The 17,495-nt window shown below is 37.2% G+C and overlaps 2 protein-coding genes across 3 annotated transcripts; both read right to left on the bottom strand.

Moving 5' to 3' along the window:
* Window positions 1–11,033: 11,033 nt before the first annotated feature.
* Window positions 11,034–14,259, bottom strand: LOC113303765 (GDSL esterase/lipase At5g55050-like). The gene is made up of 6 exons (XM_026552842.1): window positions 13,458–14,259; window positions 12,330–12,509; window positions 12,082–12,224; window positions 11,711–11,950; window positions 11,363–11,612; window positions 11,034–11,272 (listed from the first exon to the last, which is right to left on the bottom strand). The coding sequence occupies exons 1-6, from the start codon at window positions 13,537–13,539 to the stop codon at window positions 11,052–11,054; spliced, it is 1,116 nt and encodes a 371-aa protein (XP_026408627.1). The 5' UTR covers window positions 13,540–14,259; the 3' UTR covers window positions 11,034–11,051.
* On the bottom strand, window positions 13,195–17,291 carry LOC113303766. 2 transcript variants are annotated; one of them, XM_026552843.1, is made up of 3 exons: window positions 15,028–17,291; window positions 14,752–14,922; window positions 13,195–14,293 (listed from the first exon to the last, which is right to left on the bottom strand). In XM_026552843.1, the coding sequence occupies exons 1-3, from the start codon at window positions 15,358–15,360 to the stop codon at window positions 14,003–14,005; spliced, it is 795 nt and encodes a 264-aa protein (XP_026408628.1). In that variant the 5' UTR covers window positions 15,361–17,291; the 3' UTR covers window positions 13,195–14,002. The 2 variants fall into 2 exon arrangements, 1 of the variants encoding a protein (XP_026408628.1); XR_003337756.1 differs by lacking the exon at window positions 13,195–14,293 and having other exon boundaries at window positions 14,764–14,922; window positions 15,028–16,056; window positions 16,352–17,291.
* Between the last annotated feature and the right edge of the window lie 204 nt (window positions 17,292–17,495).

Raw genomic sequence — 17,495 nt, 5'->3', positions numbered from 1 at the left:
GGAGGTAGACAAGAATGTTTAGAGAGCACATAATAGTTTTCAGTACTGTAATTTTCTACCTTATGAAAAAGATTATAGCTCATAACTCAAAGCACTATTTGAGACAAATAGTACACCTGTTACACATCAAGCAAATGGAAGAGGAAAAAACAAGGATACGTCAACATAATACCTCGGTGAGAGTTCGGCTCACCCTTGTGAAGGTTAGTCACAGGTCTGGAACCTTATCCACAAGGACGTGCATGTTCAAAGTGATGAGCGTTTGGTAATACTACGGTGATATGTTTGTATATTATGCATCACCTTTTTCTTAAGCAACCTGAATGGACTAAACTGGAATACAATTCCGAGAATTCAACTTAATGAATCTCCATCAAGGAATTATATGAAGAGCTTATATCTAATTCTCTCACAATTAGAATATTTACAGAAACAAGTATGTGAACCTAATTATGTGTGAGAGTACTTGGATGATTCCAAAGATCAATATCCAAGAATCAATCAAGTCGTATCCAACAAACAAGGATGTATCTACTTTGATTGATTAACTACAACCTGTGATGTTTCAATTATAAAGATAAACAATATAATGCAGAAAAGAAATAACATATACACCAGAAATTTTGTTAACGAGGAAATCGCAAATGTAGAAAAATTCCGGGATCTAGTCCAGACTTGAACACCAAACCGTATTAAGTCGCTACAAACACTATCATACTATCATAACTTCAGACTGGAATGTACTTGTAATGGAATCACAACAATTCAGTTACATTCACGCTCCTTACACCTCTTGAATTCCAACGGGACCCTGGGAAAATGATTCCCTTAGCTGACGTCCTTTACAGCCTAGGAGTTGCTTTAACTCAATTGAAGACTTTAAACCAATCTTCATCCCACATCTAAGCCTGTATGTGTAATTTCCGTTCGGATTAAAGATAAAGGTGAGGTAGGAAATTTATTGCAATAGACAAAGTCTAGCAAACCTCAAAATCCAGTCTTATGACTCTCGAAGAGCAGCCTAGATTATTATTTACCTTACAAGTCGAAACTTGTGGAATCACAAAATCTGAGACGAAAAAAAATTGTGATTACTATCTATCTTGTTTGAGTGAGTATCTCAACAATCAAAACAAGATCAGGATACACAAACTATCAAGATAACGATAGATGGAGCTGGCTTCATGAATCCCCCGGTGAAGTCTTTTTTGCCGCTAAACCCTAGAAGGGTTTTAAGAAGATGACGACTCTAGTTTATAACTAGGACACACAAGAAAATTGTCAGGGATTCAAAAATCCCAGTCGTTAGAAGTTCTCCATTTATAGAATTTCAAGGTCAAGGTTGCTTTAGGCTTAAGCTAAGATAGCTTTGGAACAAAGCAATCAATAATTACCGTTAGATGAAAAACTTGACTTTAAGATTTGGTAGAATATACACTATGGTTAGGATGAACCATAACCGAACCGTGTACAATGACATGTTCGCTAAGGTTAGCCGAAACTAGCCAATTGGACGATAAACTTAACCATTTTCGTATAACACTTTAAGACTTTTCTTGAATCACACATACGATCAAAAACGTCTAGATGGTGTTTTTAGAGAGTTGTTCAAATGCCGATTATCTAATAGAAATAATTCAGATGCATCTGAATGTATTCAACAGGGTAAGTAGGTGTACCGGGTACATGTACTATACCTGTTCGTGAATTTTCTTGTCATAGTACGTGTACCGTGTATGGATACCCTTAAGACAAAAACAATTCAGGAACTCACATATCTTTTATGGTATGCGTACTTGATTTGGATTTGAAATATACATATCTTTTCCGGTCTGCATACTAACTCCTATAAGGAGTTATTTCTGGCAATTACGGGGTTCGAAACCCTACATCCGCAGTGGGAGGGGCGTACCAACCATCAGACCACTTGATAGTTGTGGCGAAATAATTTTGAGAATAATTTGAAGTGGTTATTTGAAATAATTTTGAGAATAAATCAGTCAAAATGGATGGCGGATTAGATGCGAATGACATTCGTGGAATTCGTCATCGACAGATTGGATGCCGATGAGACCAAACCTAATCACATCCGCGACTCACCCAAAATTCTATGGGTCGTACGAAATGGATGGTTATGACTTATAATGTGATTTTGCTAAAGCCCGCCCAGATTATGGTACATAACCTGATGAACGAACCAAACCGTGATCCAAATTCTCGAACAAGTACTACTACGGGGTTCGAACCCCTACCTCCGCAGTGGGAAGGGCATACCAACCATCAGACCACTTGATAGTTGTGGCGAAATAATTTTGAGAATAATTTGAAGTGGTTATTTGAAATAATTTTGAGAATAAATCAGTCAAAATGGATGGCGGATTAGATGCGAATGACATTCGTGGAATTCGTCCTCGACAAATTGGATGCCGATAAGACCAAACCTAATCACATCCGCGACTCACCCAAAATTCTATGAGCCGCACGAAATGGATGGTTATGACTTATAATGTGCTTTTGCTAAAGCCCACCTAGATTATGGCTACATTATAGATGTATTATGTATATGGTACATAACCTGATGAACGAACCAAACCGTGATCCATATTTTCGAACAAGTACTAATAAACAAACACAAAAGAGAATCAAAAATCGTCACAATTTGGATTTGGAACATCGCAATCCGGTTGATGGCACATTGCATTTGATGATATAGACTTCTGTTAGTATCAAAATTTCTCAATCACCTATATAAATCCTGGCGTTTTTAGGGGCCATCCCAAAGGATTTAGGGGCCATCAATTTATACCCAGCCAAAGACTCTAGTTAAGGGGTACCCTATTTGATATTGAAGTTACATAAATGCCCTTCTGGTAAAACTGTATAAAAACCAAATCAAAAACAATTCTACTCATTACAACTCTTCTTCTTCCAGTTTCATATTATCTTCCGATTGTGGAAGAAAAAAAAAAATTCCTCGTTCAACCGAAACATCGCCGCGAATCGTAAAATCAAAACATCGTCGATTCGATTATAAAACAATGGATAAGAGAAATGAAACCCACAAACCTAGAACCAAAAATGTTGCTCGGGGTATCGATCCAAACATTGGAATTTTAGCAAGAAATAAAGAAATTCTTGCTGCAAATGAAGAAGAACGCGAAGAACAAGTAACCGGAAATGTAGTCGGTGGTGGCGATTCCGAGACTCAAACACTTCGTCAACTTCAAATGGCCCCAATTAGGTAAGAATCTATCATTTTTGGGGTTTATTTCGCTTTAATTCGTCGAATCGAGAAAAAAAAATTCTAGGGTTTTCAGTTATTTATCCAGATTCGGACGATATGCATGCTCATTTACTTCCGAATGCAGTCGTGTTCTTCATTTTTCAAGAACATCGACAGTATTCGTGAGAAAGATTTGATGATTATCTGCCGAATATTGGTGGCCATATCTTCCTGGATACAAACTGCTAATAATCGGTAGTTTAATGAATTTTTTGGCTACCGAATATATTTAAGTAGACACAAAGTATTCGGAAGAACACTCACTACCGAATGTATATATTGAAAAAATCTCAAAATTTATGATATAGGAAAAATCCCATTTTGGGGCCAGTACTTATTCGGAAGACAATATAATGTTTTATACCTCCGATTGTGTAGGATAAAATTTTAGAGTTTCTGAACTCCAGTTGATGAATATTCGGTTGTAAACGTGTTTAGTTATATTCCGATTGTTTTTCATTCGGAAAAAATATGTGTCTTCTTACTTCCGAATTTGTACATTCGGGTTATAGAGGTGCACTTTTTCTTCCGATTGTGTAGGATGAAAAATTTACAGCTTCTGAACTCCAATTGATGTATATTCGGTTGCAAATATGTTTAGTTAGCTTCCGATTGTTTTGTATTCGGGAACAATATGTATCTTCTTACGTCCGAATGTGTACATTCGGGTTATATTTCCATACTTTGTCTTCCGATTGTATAGTTTGTAAATATTGTTCCTTTCTTTGTTGTTTAGACAAAGTCGAGAAGGGAGGAAGAAAGTGACAGCTAGTGCTAGGAGGGAAAGGAGTGCCAAAGATAATTCAGGTGCTCAACAAAGCGAACAAGAACAAAGCAGTCAACAAGGAGTGCAACCAACTGTTGAACAACAACGCAGTGAACAAGGGGTGCGACCAAGTGTTGAACAAGCCGCTCAACAAAGTGCAGGACCAAGTGTTGAACCAGTTGATCCAGTGGCAAGAGTAGAAGAAGAAGGACAACCAAGTGGTACCCAAAAAGCCAAAAAAGGAAAAGATGTTGTAAGGAAGGATATTGCTAAGAAAGCATCACATCTTGTCCCTCAGCACTTGAAGAAGAAGGGTATTCCAGCAGGCACAATCCTTGGACTACCAGCGGATGGAGGAAAATTGCTATTTGGATACAAAGACTCATGGGCCAGAGAAATATATGAAACCGAGGTAATAAAATTACTATTTTTTATTAATGTATTGTCTATGTGTTATATCGTAATACTTGTATTAATAGGATCATCAAGATGCGGTCCGTCTACTCAAACCTACCGCCGCACCAACAAAAATGCTTGCGTGGCCTTTATCCGGTGAATGTGAAAGGTTCAAGACAATTGTTGCCAACTCGGGGTTAGCTAATGCCGCCGAAAATTCATTGTTGGAACATGATCGTGTTTCCATATCGGCGTTCGTGGAGAGAATGTATCCTGAGACCGATACTTTCCATATGCCGTTTGGGGAGATGACGATCACCCCGGATGATGTTGTGCAGATTCTTAACCTTCCCGACCAAGGCACAGCTGTGAAGTTTAACTACACAAAGCAGTTAAGTTGGGCACAACTTTATTCTCTAACTAACAAGTGCTTAGGTTGGGATGAAGAGACAACAACAGCAGAGTTTAGGAGGCATGCAAGTTACAGAACAAGACAGATCAACATTACAGCTTTGATGAATATGTTTCGAGGCACCTTGGAGAAGGAAAAGAATGGAACGTTAACTGATGAGCAAGTGAACCACGCTGCCACCTCATATCTCCTTTGTGTATTGGGATGTGTCATATTCCCCAATACTTCTGGCAACCGGATCGACGCCAACCTTATACAACTTTTGGATCCTCTCCATGAAGTCGGTGACTATTCTTGGGGCACGGCATGCCTAGCATTCTTGATGGAAGAGTTGAGAAAGGCTTCGAGGCTAGGAACCTGCCAAGTTGCCGGGAATGTGGCTCTATTGCAGGTTTTTTCTTTAACTCTATAACTCACTCTATAGTTATTCAGTAGACAATACATATGATGCATATCCATAAATCCAAATGACGCATATTCGGTGGTTATTCGGTGGTTAAGTACTTACTTTGTTTTCCGATTATATATAATCAGAAATATTCTTTTGATATTAGAACCGAATATACAGGCCAGAAAAGCTATAGGTTACTGAACTCCAAATGACGCATATTCGGTAGGAATTGATCCATCTTATTTTCCGAATGTTGGTTATTCGGTGGCTATGTACTTAATTGTTTTCCCGATTATATACAATCGGAAATATTCTTTTGATATTAGAACCGAATATACAGGCCAGAAAAGCTATAGGTTACTGAACTCCAAATGACGCATATTCGGTAGGAAATGATCCATATATATTTTCGAATGTTGTGTATTCGGTGGATAGCTACTCAGTTTTGTTTCCGATTATATATAATCAGAAATTATGTTTGGAAATTACTACCGAATATACACAATCTATTTACTAAAACTTGGTTTCTTATATATATAGACATGGATCTATGACCACTTCCCTATCCTGAAGTTGGCCGGAGAGAAACCGGGGTGGTGCAAAGGTACTCCTAGAGGAACAAAGTATATATTTGAAGACAACGTTCTAGGACAAAGGAGCAACAGTTGATTCGCATGAGGGAGATTTTGGACCAATTGAAGGCCTCAGACGTATGCTTTGATCCATACAAGGAAGATCGAGTCAGTGGGCATATAAATGTTCGGTCGGACTTGTCCCTTTATTTTGGACCATTGTGGCACCCCACAGGATATGTGATGTATAACCCCTCTAGGGTGATGCGACAACACGGGTATATACAACATCAACCTCTGGAGAAAATGGGGGATTACTACAAATTGGAGTTGGAGTTGTGTTCTTCTAGTGGTGACAATCTCACGATTGTTCACACAGGCCCACCTACTGTTCTTGATAACTGGGATAAGAGGAATGACTTCATTATCGGCACTGGTAGACGAACCATCCGAGGTGATGAAAATTCTCCAGACTATATGAGTTGGTATGACAAGGTATCACATCCTTTGGTTATCCGTGAAATCAAATCCAACACTACTGCGGCGGGTTCAAGTTATAATTGTATCATCAAAGACAAACCAGCTGGTTATGATAGACTGGTGCGTGTTCTTATATTTTTGTTCATTTTATATTATTCCTATAAATCTTAGGTAATTACCGTTTGATGTTATGTCATTACGTATAACAAACAGGTGAATAGGTTCAAGCGTGTTTCCAAAATGTTAACTGCATGCTTGAAGAGCGGAGATCCCATGCCAGCTGAGAAGATCAAAGAGGCTAGAGATCTAGTTGATAATATGGATAACAAAGATTATGCTGCCCAGTTTGGGGATAAAGTCACGAAGAGGCATCATCCCAAGGTGGCAGTATCAAAGACGGGTAAAAGAACTCGAGCTTCATCGAGCGCTGAAGCTGCTCCAACTGAAGGTGCTCAAACCCGTGGTCGTGCAGGACTGGGAGGTAGTCACGGTCGTAAAGTAAAGAAGAGCAGATAAATGACAATGATTTTTGTTGTACATTCGGAAATTTGTTTGGGTAACTAAGTTAGACAAGTTCAAATGACAATGATTTGTGTGGTATATTCGGAAGTTTTGGTAACTAATTTAACTTCCGATTATTTCAAAGACAAAATTTGAAAAGTATAAGTTTTTCCAAATTCTGATTTTTGGGCCATCGTACATTCGGAACTTTATAAAAAAACCTATCCTCCGAATATCACAAGTTCAAAACAAACCACGCCATGGCTCCAGGTGGTTCCAAGGGCCAATATTGAAGGTTAGACATCCCATATTCGGAAGTTTTGGTAACTAATTTAACGTCCGATTATTTCAAAGACAAAATTTGAAAAGTATAAGTTTTTCCAAATTCTGATTTTTGGGCCATCGTACATTCAGAACTTTATAGAAAAACCTATCCTCCGAATATCACAAGTTCAAAACAAACCACGCCATGGCTCCAGGTGGTTCCAAGGGCCAATATTGAAGGTTAGACATCCCATATTCGGAAGTTTTGGTAACTAATTTAACGTCCGATTATTTCAAAGACAAAATTTGAAAAGTATAAGTTTTTCCAAATTCTGATTTTTGGGCCATCGTACATTCAGAACTTTATAAAAAACCTATCCTCCGAACATCACAAGTTCAAAACAAACCACACCATGGCTCCAGGTGGTTCCAAGGGCCAATATGAAAGGTTAGACATCCCATATTCGGAAGTTTTGGTAACTAATTTAACGTCCGATTATTTCAAAGACAAAATTTGAAAAGTATAAGTTTTTCCAAATTCTGATTTTTGGGCCATCGTACATTCAGAACTTTATAAAAAACCTATCCTCCGAATATCACAAGTTCAAAACAAACCACGCCATGGCTCCAGGTGGTTCCAAGGGCCAATATTGAAGGTTAGACATCCCATATTCGGAAGTTTTGGTAACTAATTTAACGTCCGATTATGTCAAAGACAAGATTTGAAGTATAAGTTTTTCCAAATTCTGATTTTTGGGCCATCGTACATTTAGAACTTTATAAAAAACCTATCCTCCGAATATCACAAGTTCAAAACAAACCACGCCATGGCTCCAGGTGGTTCCAAGGGCCAATATTGAAGGTTAGACATCCCATATTCGGAAGTTTTGGTAACTAATTTAACGTCCGATTATTTCAAAGACAAAATTTGAAAAGTATAAGTTTTTCCAAATTCTGATTTTTGGGCCATCGTACATTCGGAACTCCATAAAAAACCTATCCTCCGAATATCACAAGTTCAAAACAAACCACGTCATGGCTCCAGGTGGTTCCAAGGGCCCATATTGAAGGTTAGACAGCCCAAATTCGGAAGTTTTGGTAACTAATTTAACTTCCGATTATTTCAAAGACAAAATTTGAAAAGTATAAGTTTTTCCAAATTCTGATTTTTGGGCCATCGTACATTCGGAACTTTATAAAAAACCTATCCTCCGAATATCACAAGCTCAAAACAAACCACGCAATGGCTCCAGGTGGTTCCAATGGCCCATATTGAAGGTTAGACAGCCCAAATTCGGAAGTTTTGGTAACTAATTTAACTTCCGATTATTTCAAAGACAAAATTTGAAAAGTATAAGTTTTTCCAAATTCTGATTTTTGGGCCATCGTACATTCGGAACTTTATAAAAAACCTATCCTCCGAATATCACAAGTTCAAAACAAACCACGCCATGGCTCCAGGTGGTTCCAAGGGCCAATATTGAAGGTTAGACATCCCATATTCGGAAGTTTTGGTAACTAATTTAACGTCCGATTATTTCCAAGACAAAATTTGAAAAGTATAAGTTTTTCCAAATTCTGATTTTTGGGCCATCGTACATTCAGAACTTTATAAAAAACCTATCCTCCGAATATCACAAGTTCAAAACAAACCACGCCATGGCTCCAGGTGGTTCCAAGGGCCAATATTGAAGGTTAGACATCCCATATTCGGAAGTTTTGGTAACTAATTTAACTTCCGATTATTTCAAAGACAAAATTTGAAAAGTATAAGTTTTTCCAAATTCTGATTTTTGGGCCATCGTACATTGGGAACTTTATAAAAAACCTATCCTCCGAATATCACAAGTTCAAAACAAACCACGCCATGGCTCCAGGTGGTTCCAAGGGCCCATATTGAAGGTTAGACATCCCATATTCGGAAGTTTTGGTAACTAATTTAACGTCCGATTATTTCAAAGACAAAATTTGAAAAGTATAAGTTTTTCCAAATTCTGATTTTTGGGCCATCGTACATTCAGAACTTTATAAAAAACCTATCCTCCGAATATCACAAGTTCAAAACAAACCACGCCATGGCTCCAGGTGGTTCCAAGGGTCAATATTGAAGGTTAGACATCCCATATTCGGAAGTTTTGGTAACTAATTTAACGTCCGATTATTTCAAAGACAAAATTTGAAAAGTATAAGTTTTTCCAAATTCTGATTTTTGGGCCATCGTACATTCGGAACTTTATAAAAAACCTATCCTCCGAATATCACAAGTTCAAAACAAACCACGCCATGGCTCCAGGTGGTTCCAAGGGCCCATATTGAAGGTTAGACATCCCATATTCTGAAGTTTTGGTAACTAATTTAACGTCCGATTATTTCAAAGACAAAATTTGAAAAGTATAAGTTTTTCCAAATTCTGATTTTTGGGCCATCGTACATTCGGAACTTTATAAAAAACCTATCCTCCGAATATCACAAGTTTAAAATAAACCACGCCATGGCTCCAGGTGGTTCCAAGGGCCAATATTGAAGGTTAGACATCCCATATTCGGAAGTTTTGGTAACTAATTTAACGTCCGATTATTTCAAAGACAAAATTTGAAAAGTATAAGTTTTTCCAAATTCTGATTTTTGGGCCATCATACATTCGGAACTTTACAAAAACATTATCCTCCGAATATTACAAGTTCAAAAAAAACTGTTTCCTGGAACCAAACAACACCATAATCGGAAAGAAAGTTGACTCATAAAATAACCGAATATTACAATCGGTAGGTTGTTTAACAAAATAATCTACCGATTTCGTATAATCGGCTAGTTTTTATATTAATAATACTCCGATTACATCCATTACATAAAGTTCAAACGGCCTTAACCTTACAATTTCGTCAAAAACACCTAAATCCATACTCCTAATTGACCATAAAAGTATTAAAACAGATCATAACTTCCAGTGACCATAGAAATGGTCCCTCTTGATTTTGTAGCATCCTTCATGTTCAAATCGTTTCCCGTAGAGGTCCACATACCGGCGATCCGCAAGATTTCTCTGAAATTACGAATGAGTAACAAGTTAGTACTAACTTTTGTTAATGTGAATTGGAGTTACAGAGATACTTACTCGTTTTTCATACGTCCACCAAGGAAAAGCGTTCCTAACAAACCGTTCCTCATCTTTCTTTTTTTTTCTTATCTCCTTGTCGAGCGCATTCTTTCTCATCTTAATGTCATTGGATGATCTTCGAATTCGATTACCATCTAAGGCCTCAAATACCATTAAGATACGGTTCCATATCTGCTCTTCGGATTCCGATTTGTGGAGCTTGTGAACACAATCATGAGCAGTTACCACAACCCACGCTCTATAAATAGCACAATCTTCTTCTTCGGCAAAAGCAATATCCATGTTTTTTGTTATGAAAATTAAAACTGAAGAGAGGAAAGAGTTTGGTGCAATTGGGGTGATAGATATGAGTTTCTTTATATAGGTTTAGGGTCCAACGGCTCTTTTTGTTTTTCCCAAAAACTCCAACGGCTAATTTGACAAAAGTTGAATGTGGAGAAACCAATAATCGGTAGGTATTGGATTTAGCATATCTACCGATTATGGTAGCTTTCAAAATTTGAATTTGCGGCAACTTATAATCGGTAGGTTTTGTAATATATTCAACTCCCGATTAACGCTGAATCCAAAACACGAACCAAGAAATACTGCACCTCGTATAATCGGACGTCTGGCAAATATTTTGGCCTCCGATTGCATTCGGAGGGTAACAATGTTATCATATCCTCCGAATATATAAGGGTAATTTCGCCATTACGAATTACGCGAGATAAGGGCTGGCTACATTTTCCCTTTGGGTGACCTTTTTTGTTTTATTGTTGGCCCCTAAATCCTTTTGAGTGGCCCCTAAAAACGCCGGGAGATAAATCAGCCTCAACTCACATTATGAATATTGAATTACATTCTTTGGTAGTCAATCAATCCCATTTTATATTTCCAGCAATTGCTTCAAATTAACAGGGTAAACATACTTTTCCGTGCCCATAAAGAATTCATTCATAATTATTTTAGTAGCAGCTTCAGTTGGATGGTATAGATCCCAGAATACATGGTCTCTCCTATTCTTACAGTACACTGCAATAGGTAGGCATGGGACTTTTGCTCTGAATTTCCCCGCCCCGCAGCAAGCGGATTTTATCTCACTGAACCCTGTCATGGATTAAAAACATTTCCAAGTATTAGGATTTGTGCTCCATATATATGTTTGACTTGACGAAAAATGAAATAAATTTGCATTACCATAAAGTGCTGGTTGTTGCAAGAAATTGGCCATGATATCGTAAGTGTTTATTAAGGAATAGTTAATGTCTGTAAGCTCTTCTTTCAGTTCTTGCAAGAGTGATTTAACAGCTTTGTTGTACTTAACAGACCAGTAATTCGCTTGCTCATTGCATTCACCCGTAGGATTTTTTCTTCTCAGTTTCGGACAACACCCTATCATCCCGAGTCCAACCAGAGCAAATTTGCGTGCTCCAAGATTGTAAATTGTCTGTGTATGCAGGCAATGAACACAGAAAATCAAGACTTACAATTGCATTCAAATAAATGAGAACTGAGTAAGTAGAGATAGAAGTTTTATATACATACCTTTAACTTGCTTTTCAGTACTACCATCAGAGAGTTTATGAACTCATCACCTGAAGATTCAGGTTGCAGACTCAAACTCACACCTTTAAATTTGTCAAGAATGTCGTTGCTACCAATTGCAATAAGAAACACAGATTTTTCCAAGTATGTTTGTGCTTGAACGGTTCCTAACTGTTGCTTGAACACTCCATGCAGTGTTGTAAAATGTGTTATCTGTTCGCTGAGTGAGATGGCTTGTTTCTGCTCCAAGAATGTATGCAAAATCTGAAATTAGTACTAGAGCACGGGGTACACCAACATTTTTTCTAAGCAAAAAATACCTGCACATATATGTCTAGAGCAAGAGATGATAAGTATGTATGTACGCTTACAAATAGTTTGTTTGTTTCATTCAAGATTCCGGCTCCTCCTGATGCAAAATTAATTCCACCCTGATCAAGCAACACCTGGACCTTATCTGAAGCTGATTTAATGGAGAGATACGGTGGGGATGCCGCTAATCCTAAATTCTCAGCTGTCCAGATTAAATAGCAAAAAAAATAGTATTGTGAGGAACGCAAATAAATTTCGTTTTGATTTCGTTTTGAAGTGAATAAAATAAATTCTGGTCAGTACTTACAGAAGAAATCAGCAGCATTCTTTCCATTGCTATACCTTCCAGTTGCTTTGTGGTTGGGATAATCGATACCGTTATGAGGAAAATTAGACTTAAGAATGGAAAGCTTCAAGTGATTATTGTTACCAACATCAACAAGCGAGTCTCCGAATACAATAACAGCTGGAACTTGGCCAATTCCTTCTGTAATAATTGTATTGAAGTTAAATATGAAGAAGAAAATACAGGAATAGAGAGGAGAGTTGTAATAATTCGTTTCTCAATCAAATTATTGAACATTAACTAAAACTCCCAGTCTCTCTCAGACTCTCACACTCTTCTTCAATCTGTGCTTTGTGATCGCGCATATGCATCCATATATGTAAACACATTTGGCGCACGAGAATATTGGCATGGAGTGATTTATTATACAGCTAAGCATTTGAGTGTATGTGAATGCGGGAATATCTGGCAACTACTAATAGATAAGACAATAATGAATTATGAGGAAGTGTGAACTCCAGTTACTGTGATTAGTTTAGAATCTTGTTTTGTTTAGTCTTTCCATTCCCATTAATGTTGACAACAAGAGTACAGATTTTTTTTGTTCGACATTATCCATCTCTGTTGAGGTCAACCCTTGTCCCTATTGTATCGATCGACTTACGGGGAGATGGTTTTTACCCCCAAATATGTGTCACCAACCTAAATCGGGTTAATTAAGCTGCATACAGCAGATTTTTCTTGTAATATCTCTGCCTGCCAAGATAAGATTGGCAAACTGTCGACCTCTTTTCTGTGGTTGTGAGTGTCCACAGACTGGTTAAATACTAACAGTTGAGGAGAGCAAACTACAAAGACTGGTTAAATATCTGACTACAGCACCTCCTGGATCTAGATCTAGATCTCTCGTATAATCACATAATGTTGTCATTTCATCAATGTTAAAAATGGTTACTAGCTACTAACATGACATTGGCACACAAAAAAACAAAGAAACATTATGTGGGGTAGACTAACTGGGACATAAACATCGTCCATTCACTCTAGGATAATAACAAGATATAAGTTACAAACCTGGAAACGACTACAAAAAATAATAAGTTCTCTGCACGTTTGAACGCTGCTGCAGTTTTAAATTCTATCACCTACCTACAGTATTTTTCTTTTCTCCGAGTGATTGATTGAACCTGCCAGAAATTATAAAACAATCAGGTTTCTTGTTAGACGACATATGACAGGTGTGAAGACTCCAGACTGTATTATTCGACCATCCATATTACTAGCCTATTTTCAAGGGAAGAAGATATATTTTTAATGTAATGAAATGAGGATATATTGATATTCTACCAAAAAGAAATGATGAGTGCAACAAAAGACAGAAGGGAATTTATAAAATCGTTAAGCCAGTTAGAGTTCACTCACCACTGACCTAATCAGGTGTTCTCGTACTCTAGGTACTAGCTACAAACGCCTATGCTACTGTAGTGTGTCCCCCGAAGAGTTCCTATAGTGAAGTACCCTTAAATAATCTCCTACTTGTAAAGTTGGTACTGGGAAAAAAAAACAGAAACTTTCCTGAATGTTTTATGATGAGAAATTGATCGCACAGTCTGTAGAGCCTTTTGGAAGCATCAGTATCCTTTCCATGACATCGTCCTTCATGGTTTTCAGCATCCTTTGCCTAAATTCGTCCTTCATGACTTGCAGCCAAGTTGAATAATCCTCCAGCTTTCCCAGAAAGCTGGAGAATTCTTCCATCCTTGCGGAAAAGTTGAAAAATCCTTCCAGCTTAGCGGGAAAGTTGAAGAAAATACTATATCCATTGTCTGCAAAACCAGTGACTCTTTTAAAAAGAAATTTATAACATTCAGCTCCCTTTTCGTCCCATAAAATTCCCGCAATTCGACTGCTTTCAACTGTAGCAACAAACACTCTGGCAGCTTTCGCCTCCCAAAGTCATCCACTTGATTGAATACGGAAAAACCCTATAACCAAACTTAAAGATTTAGATACTTTCCAGAAACAATAATTACAAATTTAAGCATTCATCAAAACCAAGAACCCCCCACTTAGTTCCTTTCCACTAATCCCCGTCATCTTTTGCAACACCTGGTTACAACGTGCAGATTTTGATTCAGGTGGCAATTCACTGGAGATTATTTGACTACACGTGATAAAGGATCCGATTATGACATAACACACGATATGTTTAAGGGTCACAAAGTCCATAATTAATAAACTGATAAACCCACCTTGAATTGATGTTGAGATAACTATTTCTTTCTTTAGGTTAAGAGTATGACTCACTCCAACAAATTGGGTTATATCAGGCAAATTGTAGGCTCAATGTTCGCTATAAGTATCAAATTTATAAGGTAAATAATAATAGCCAAACAAAAGATGAATACTCAAACCAAATACTTGAGAGAGCTAGAAGACTTGCCTGAGCAATGACAATTGATTCCAGATTAGGCAAGGCCGAAAGAAGATAAACCAACACTGTAATAGCCACACACGACATCTTCGAACTTACTTCTAATCGTCTCAAGTTGTGAAAGGTATAATTGTGAGAGGTAGGCGATTGTGAAGTGAAGAGGCCTTCACATAAGAGAGACTAGCAAGCAGGTATACAACAACATATGTCAGTACATACAACACAAACAATTATTGAAGACAAATCTCAGCTAAGCAAGGCAAAATGAAGTAAAAACTTATATACCTCAAGGGTGCTGTCAGAAATTTTTAGAAGCTTTGCATTCGATATCCCTCCTAGAAGGTTTTTTAGACCACATTGGTATGCCTGTCTTCCTTTTGATCTTAAACTTAGAAATTCGACAGCAATGTTAATATCTGCACCGACTAGGGATGAAAAGCTATGATCCATCATAATGTAATCCCTTGGTATGCCAATGTATGTCAAAGACTGTAGATTCGGCGAATATATCTTGATCTTAAAACTAAATTTCTTGGAGTTAGTAATGAATAACCGCTTCAACGAAGCAACTGAAATCTGTAAAACCTTCTTTTTCATCATGTAACAATGAGATAACATCAATTCTTCAAGGACAGGGCAACTCTAGAATAGTTGCGCATTCAAGCTCTCATCCAGAAATACCATATGCTTAAGGTGAAGAATCTTGAGCTTTGGGAAAGAAATTGCTTGAGGAAAACCAAGAGTCCCTGTCTTTTTTATTTTCGTCGAAAGATCCCCAGCCATCTCTATCTCCAACATAGTCAGGGTTTCACTAGTAAACAAACATGGCGGTAACAAAAAGTTTTTTACTAAACGGAGACTGAGTTCTTCCACTTTGCGCATAATTAGAGTAAAGATCCATCCACAAATTCTATCATTATTGAAGAGCCTAGTATTCTCATGTTCATCAAAAGCACGAAACTTGAGATGAAATTTCTTAATAGTAGGCATAATATCATTAGGAACTCCAAAAGTAGGAAATAGTAGCATTCTATCCAGAGAATTACCCAGTCCATCAGTCTCTTCACACCGAACAACCTCGAGCATTCTCTTCTCATTGTCAATTTTAACTTCCCGACGCCATTTGCGAATATTAATAACAGGAGCAGAAATCCATATATCCTTCCATCTTTTAGATAAAACACTTGTAGCAATTACACATTGAATCGGAAGAAATGAGAAAATATGGTGAATCAGTGGGTCGTACAACTCACTGATCCTATCCTCTGCCACACCCATTCTGAAATCCCCCTTCACTCCAGTAGCTCCAAAACCCTAATCAAGATTTAATAGTAAAAGTAAGAAATCAATAGCTTGCTGTTGCATTTTCAGCCTAATCCATAAAACCCTTCAAATATTTCCAAATAAACTACCATTTGCGGGGAGGGGTTTTCTATATATTAGGGTTTTACAAAACTATGATGAAGATTTATTGTTAGGGGTGACTAATGAACATTAGTGCAGAACATATCTCAAGCTCAAACAACAAAATGGAAGTCCTAACATCTTCATTAAATCATATTTAAGAATTAAAGAGAGAGAGGGGTAAAAATACTTTTGTTAAGATTACCTTAAGAAGATGAAGATGATTTCTTGATACCCAGATGAATAATGAAACTGTTACGGGGTTACAGTCCATGGATGTGCGGTTCATTCACTTACCCATTTGATATGTATATATTGTAATCTATGTAATAGAACCACTGATCTCTCTAATACAATGGTTTTTCTTCTTGTCTCTATATCTCCTTCCTTCATCCCTGATTATCCTAAAACACGTTATCATGCACGAGCTATACCGCAGAGCTGATGATAATCGCTGGAATCAAATAAGCTAAGTTTGATTTACTTTTTCCTATATATATATATATATATTTTTTTTTTTTCTCTTTTCCCTAAAATAAAATTACAAGGAATTGGTTTGATGTTTGAATCTGTTTTATACCATACTGATTTGGTTGGTTGAAATTTGATTTGATTTGTACAAACTAGCTATTAGATTTTCACTGTAACAAACTAGATATTAAATCCATAGTTAGTTTGATTTGATTTGTAATTAGGGATTTGGAAAATCCTTGTTTTATTGTTTGATTTAAGTTAATTTAATTTATTAAATTGAATCAGTGGAAATCCGTGGAAGGAAAATTCGGACGTCCTTGTTGAACGAAGACGAAGAAGAGATTATGTTTGTGGAAAATGAGAAGTCCCCGTTCGGTCCATATTCCGGTTCGGTTCGGTCCGGTCCAGTTTATCTGGTTCGGTTCTGTCCAGCCCATTTGGTTCGGTTCGGTCCAGTCCAATCCTATTCCGATCCGGGGCTGTCCTGTCCTATCCCGTTCCGAGGTTGTCATGTTTGTTTTGTTTGTGTTGGGCTCGGACGTGCATTTTGTCAGTGTTGGGCTCGGGACGTGCATGATAAATTCTGGTTTTGCATATGTACAAGGGGAAGAAAACCAAAGTATATGCATTGAAGTTTGGTTTTGTATCTGCACTGTACAGTGGCAATTAAAGCTCGGCTTGAGGTATGTAACTAATGTTAATTTGCGTTTTAATATAATTTTTGTTGGGCTTATTTATTTATTTTAAGAATATGCATAGTTCTGTTTTTTTTGTCTTAAGATAAATTCATAGCATATAAACGGTCAATTTAAATTATAATTGTTGATCATGAAGAATTTTGGTATTATTATTATTTTGTTCTGTTGAATATGATA

Source organism: Papaver somniferum, chromosome 8 (genome assembly GCF_003573695.1).
Source record: "Papaver somniferum cultivar HN1 chromosome 8, ASM357369v1, whole genome shotgun sequence".
Lineage (NCBI taxonomy): Eukaryota > Viridiplantae > Streptophyta > Magnoliopsida > Ranunculales > Papaveraceae > Papaver > Papaver somniferum.
This window is presented reverse-complemented; position numbering and strand designations above follow the sequence as displayed.

Coding starts and splice junctions, on each gene's coding strand:
- LOC113303765 (XM_026552842.1), bottom strand. CDS start 13,539: ATGTCGTCTAACAAGAAACCTGATTGTTTTATAATTTCTGGCAGGTTC. Junction 11,951..12,081: donor ATGAAACAAACAAACTATTT/GTAAGCGTACAT, acceptor TTCTTGGAGCAG/AAACAAGCCATCTCACTCAG. Junction 11,273..11,362: donor GCAACAACCAGCACTTTATG/GTAATGCAAATT, acceptor AATCCATGACAG/GGTTCAGTGAGATAAAATCC.
- LOC113303766 (XM_026552843.1), bottom strand. CDS start 15,360: ATGTTATCTCATTGTTACATGATGAAAAAGAAGGTTTTACAGATTTCA. Junction 14,923..15,027: donor TTTCTGACAGCACCCTTGAG/GTATATAAGTTT, acceptor CCTGCTTGCTAG/TCTCTCTTATGTGAAGGCCT. Junction 14,294..14,751: donor AATCAATTGTCATTGCTCAG/GCAAGTCTTCTA, acceptor GTTTGGTTATAG/GGTTTTTCCGTATTCAATCA.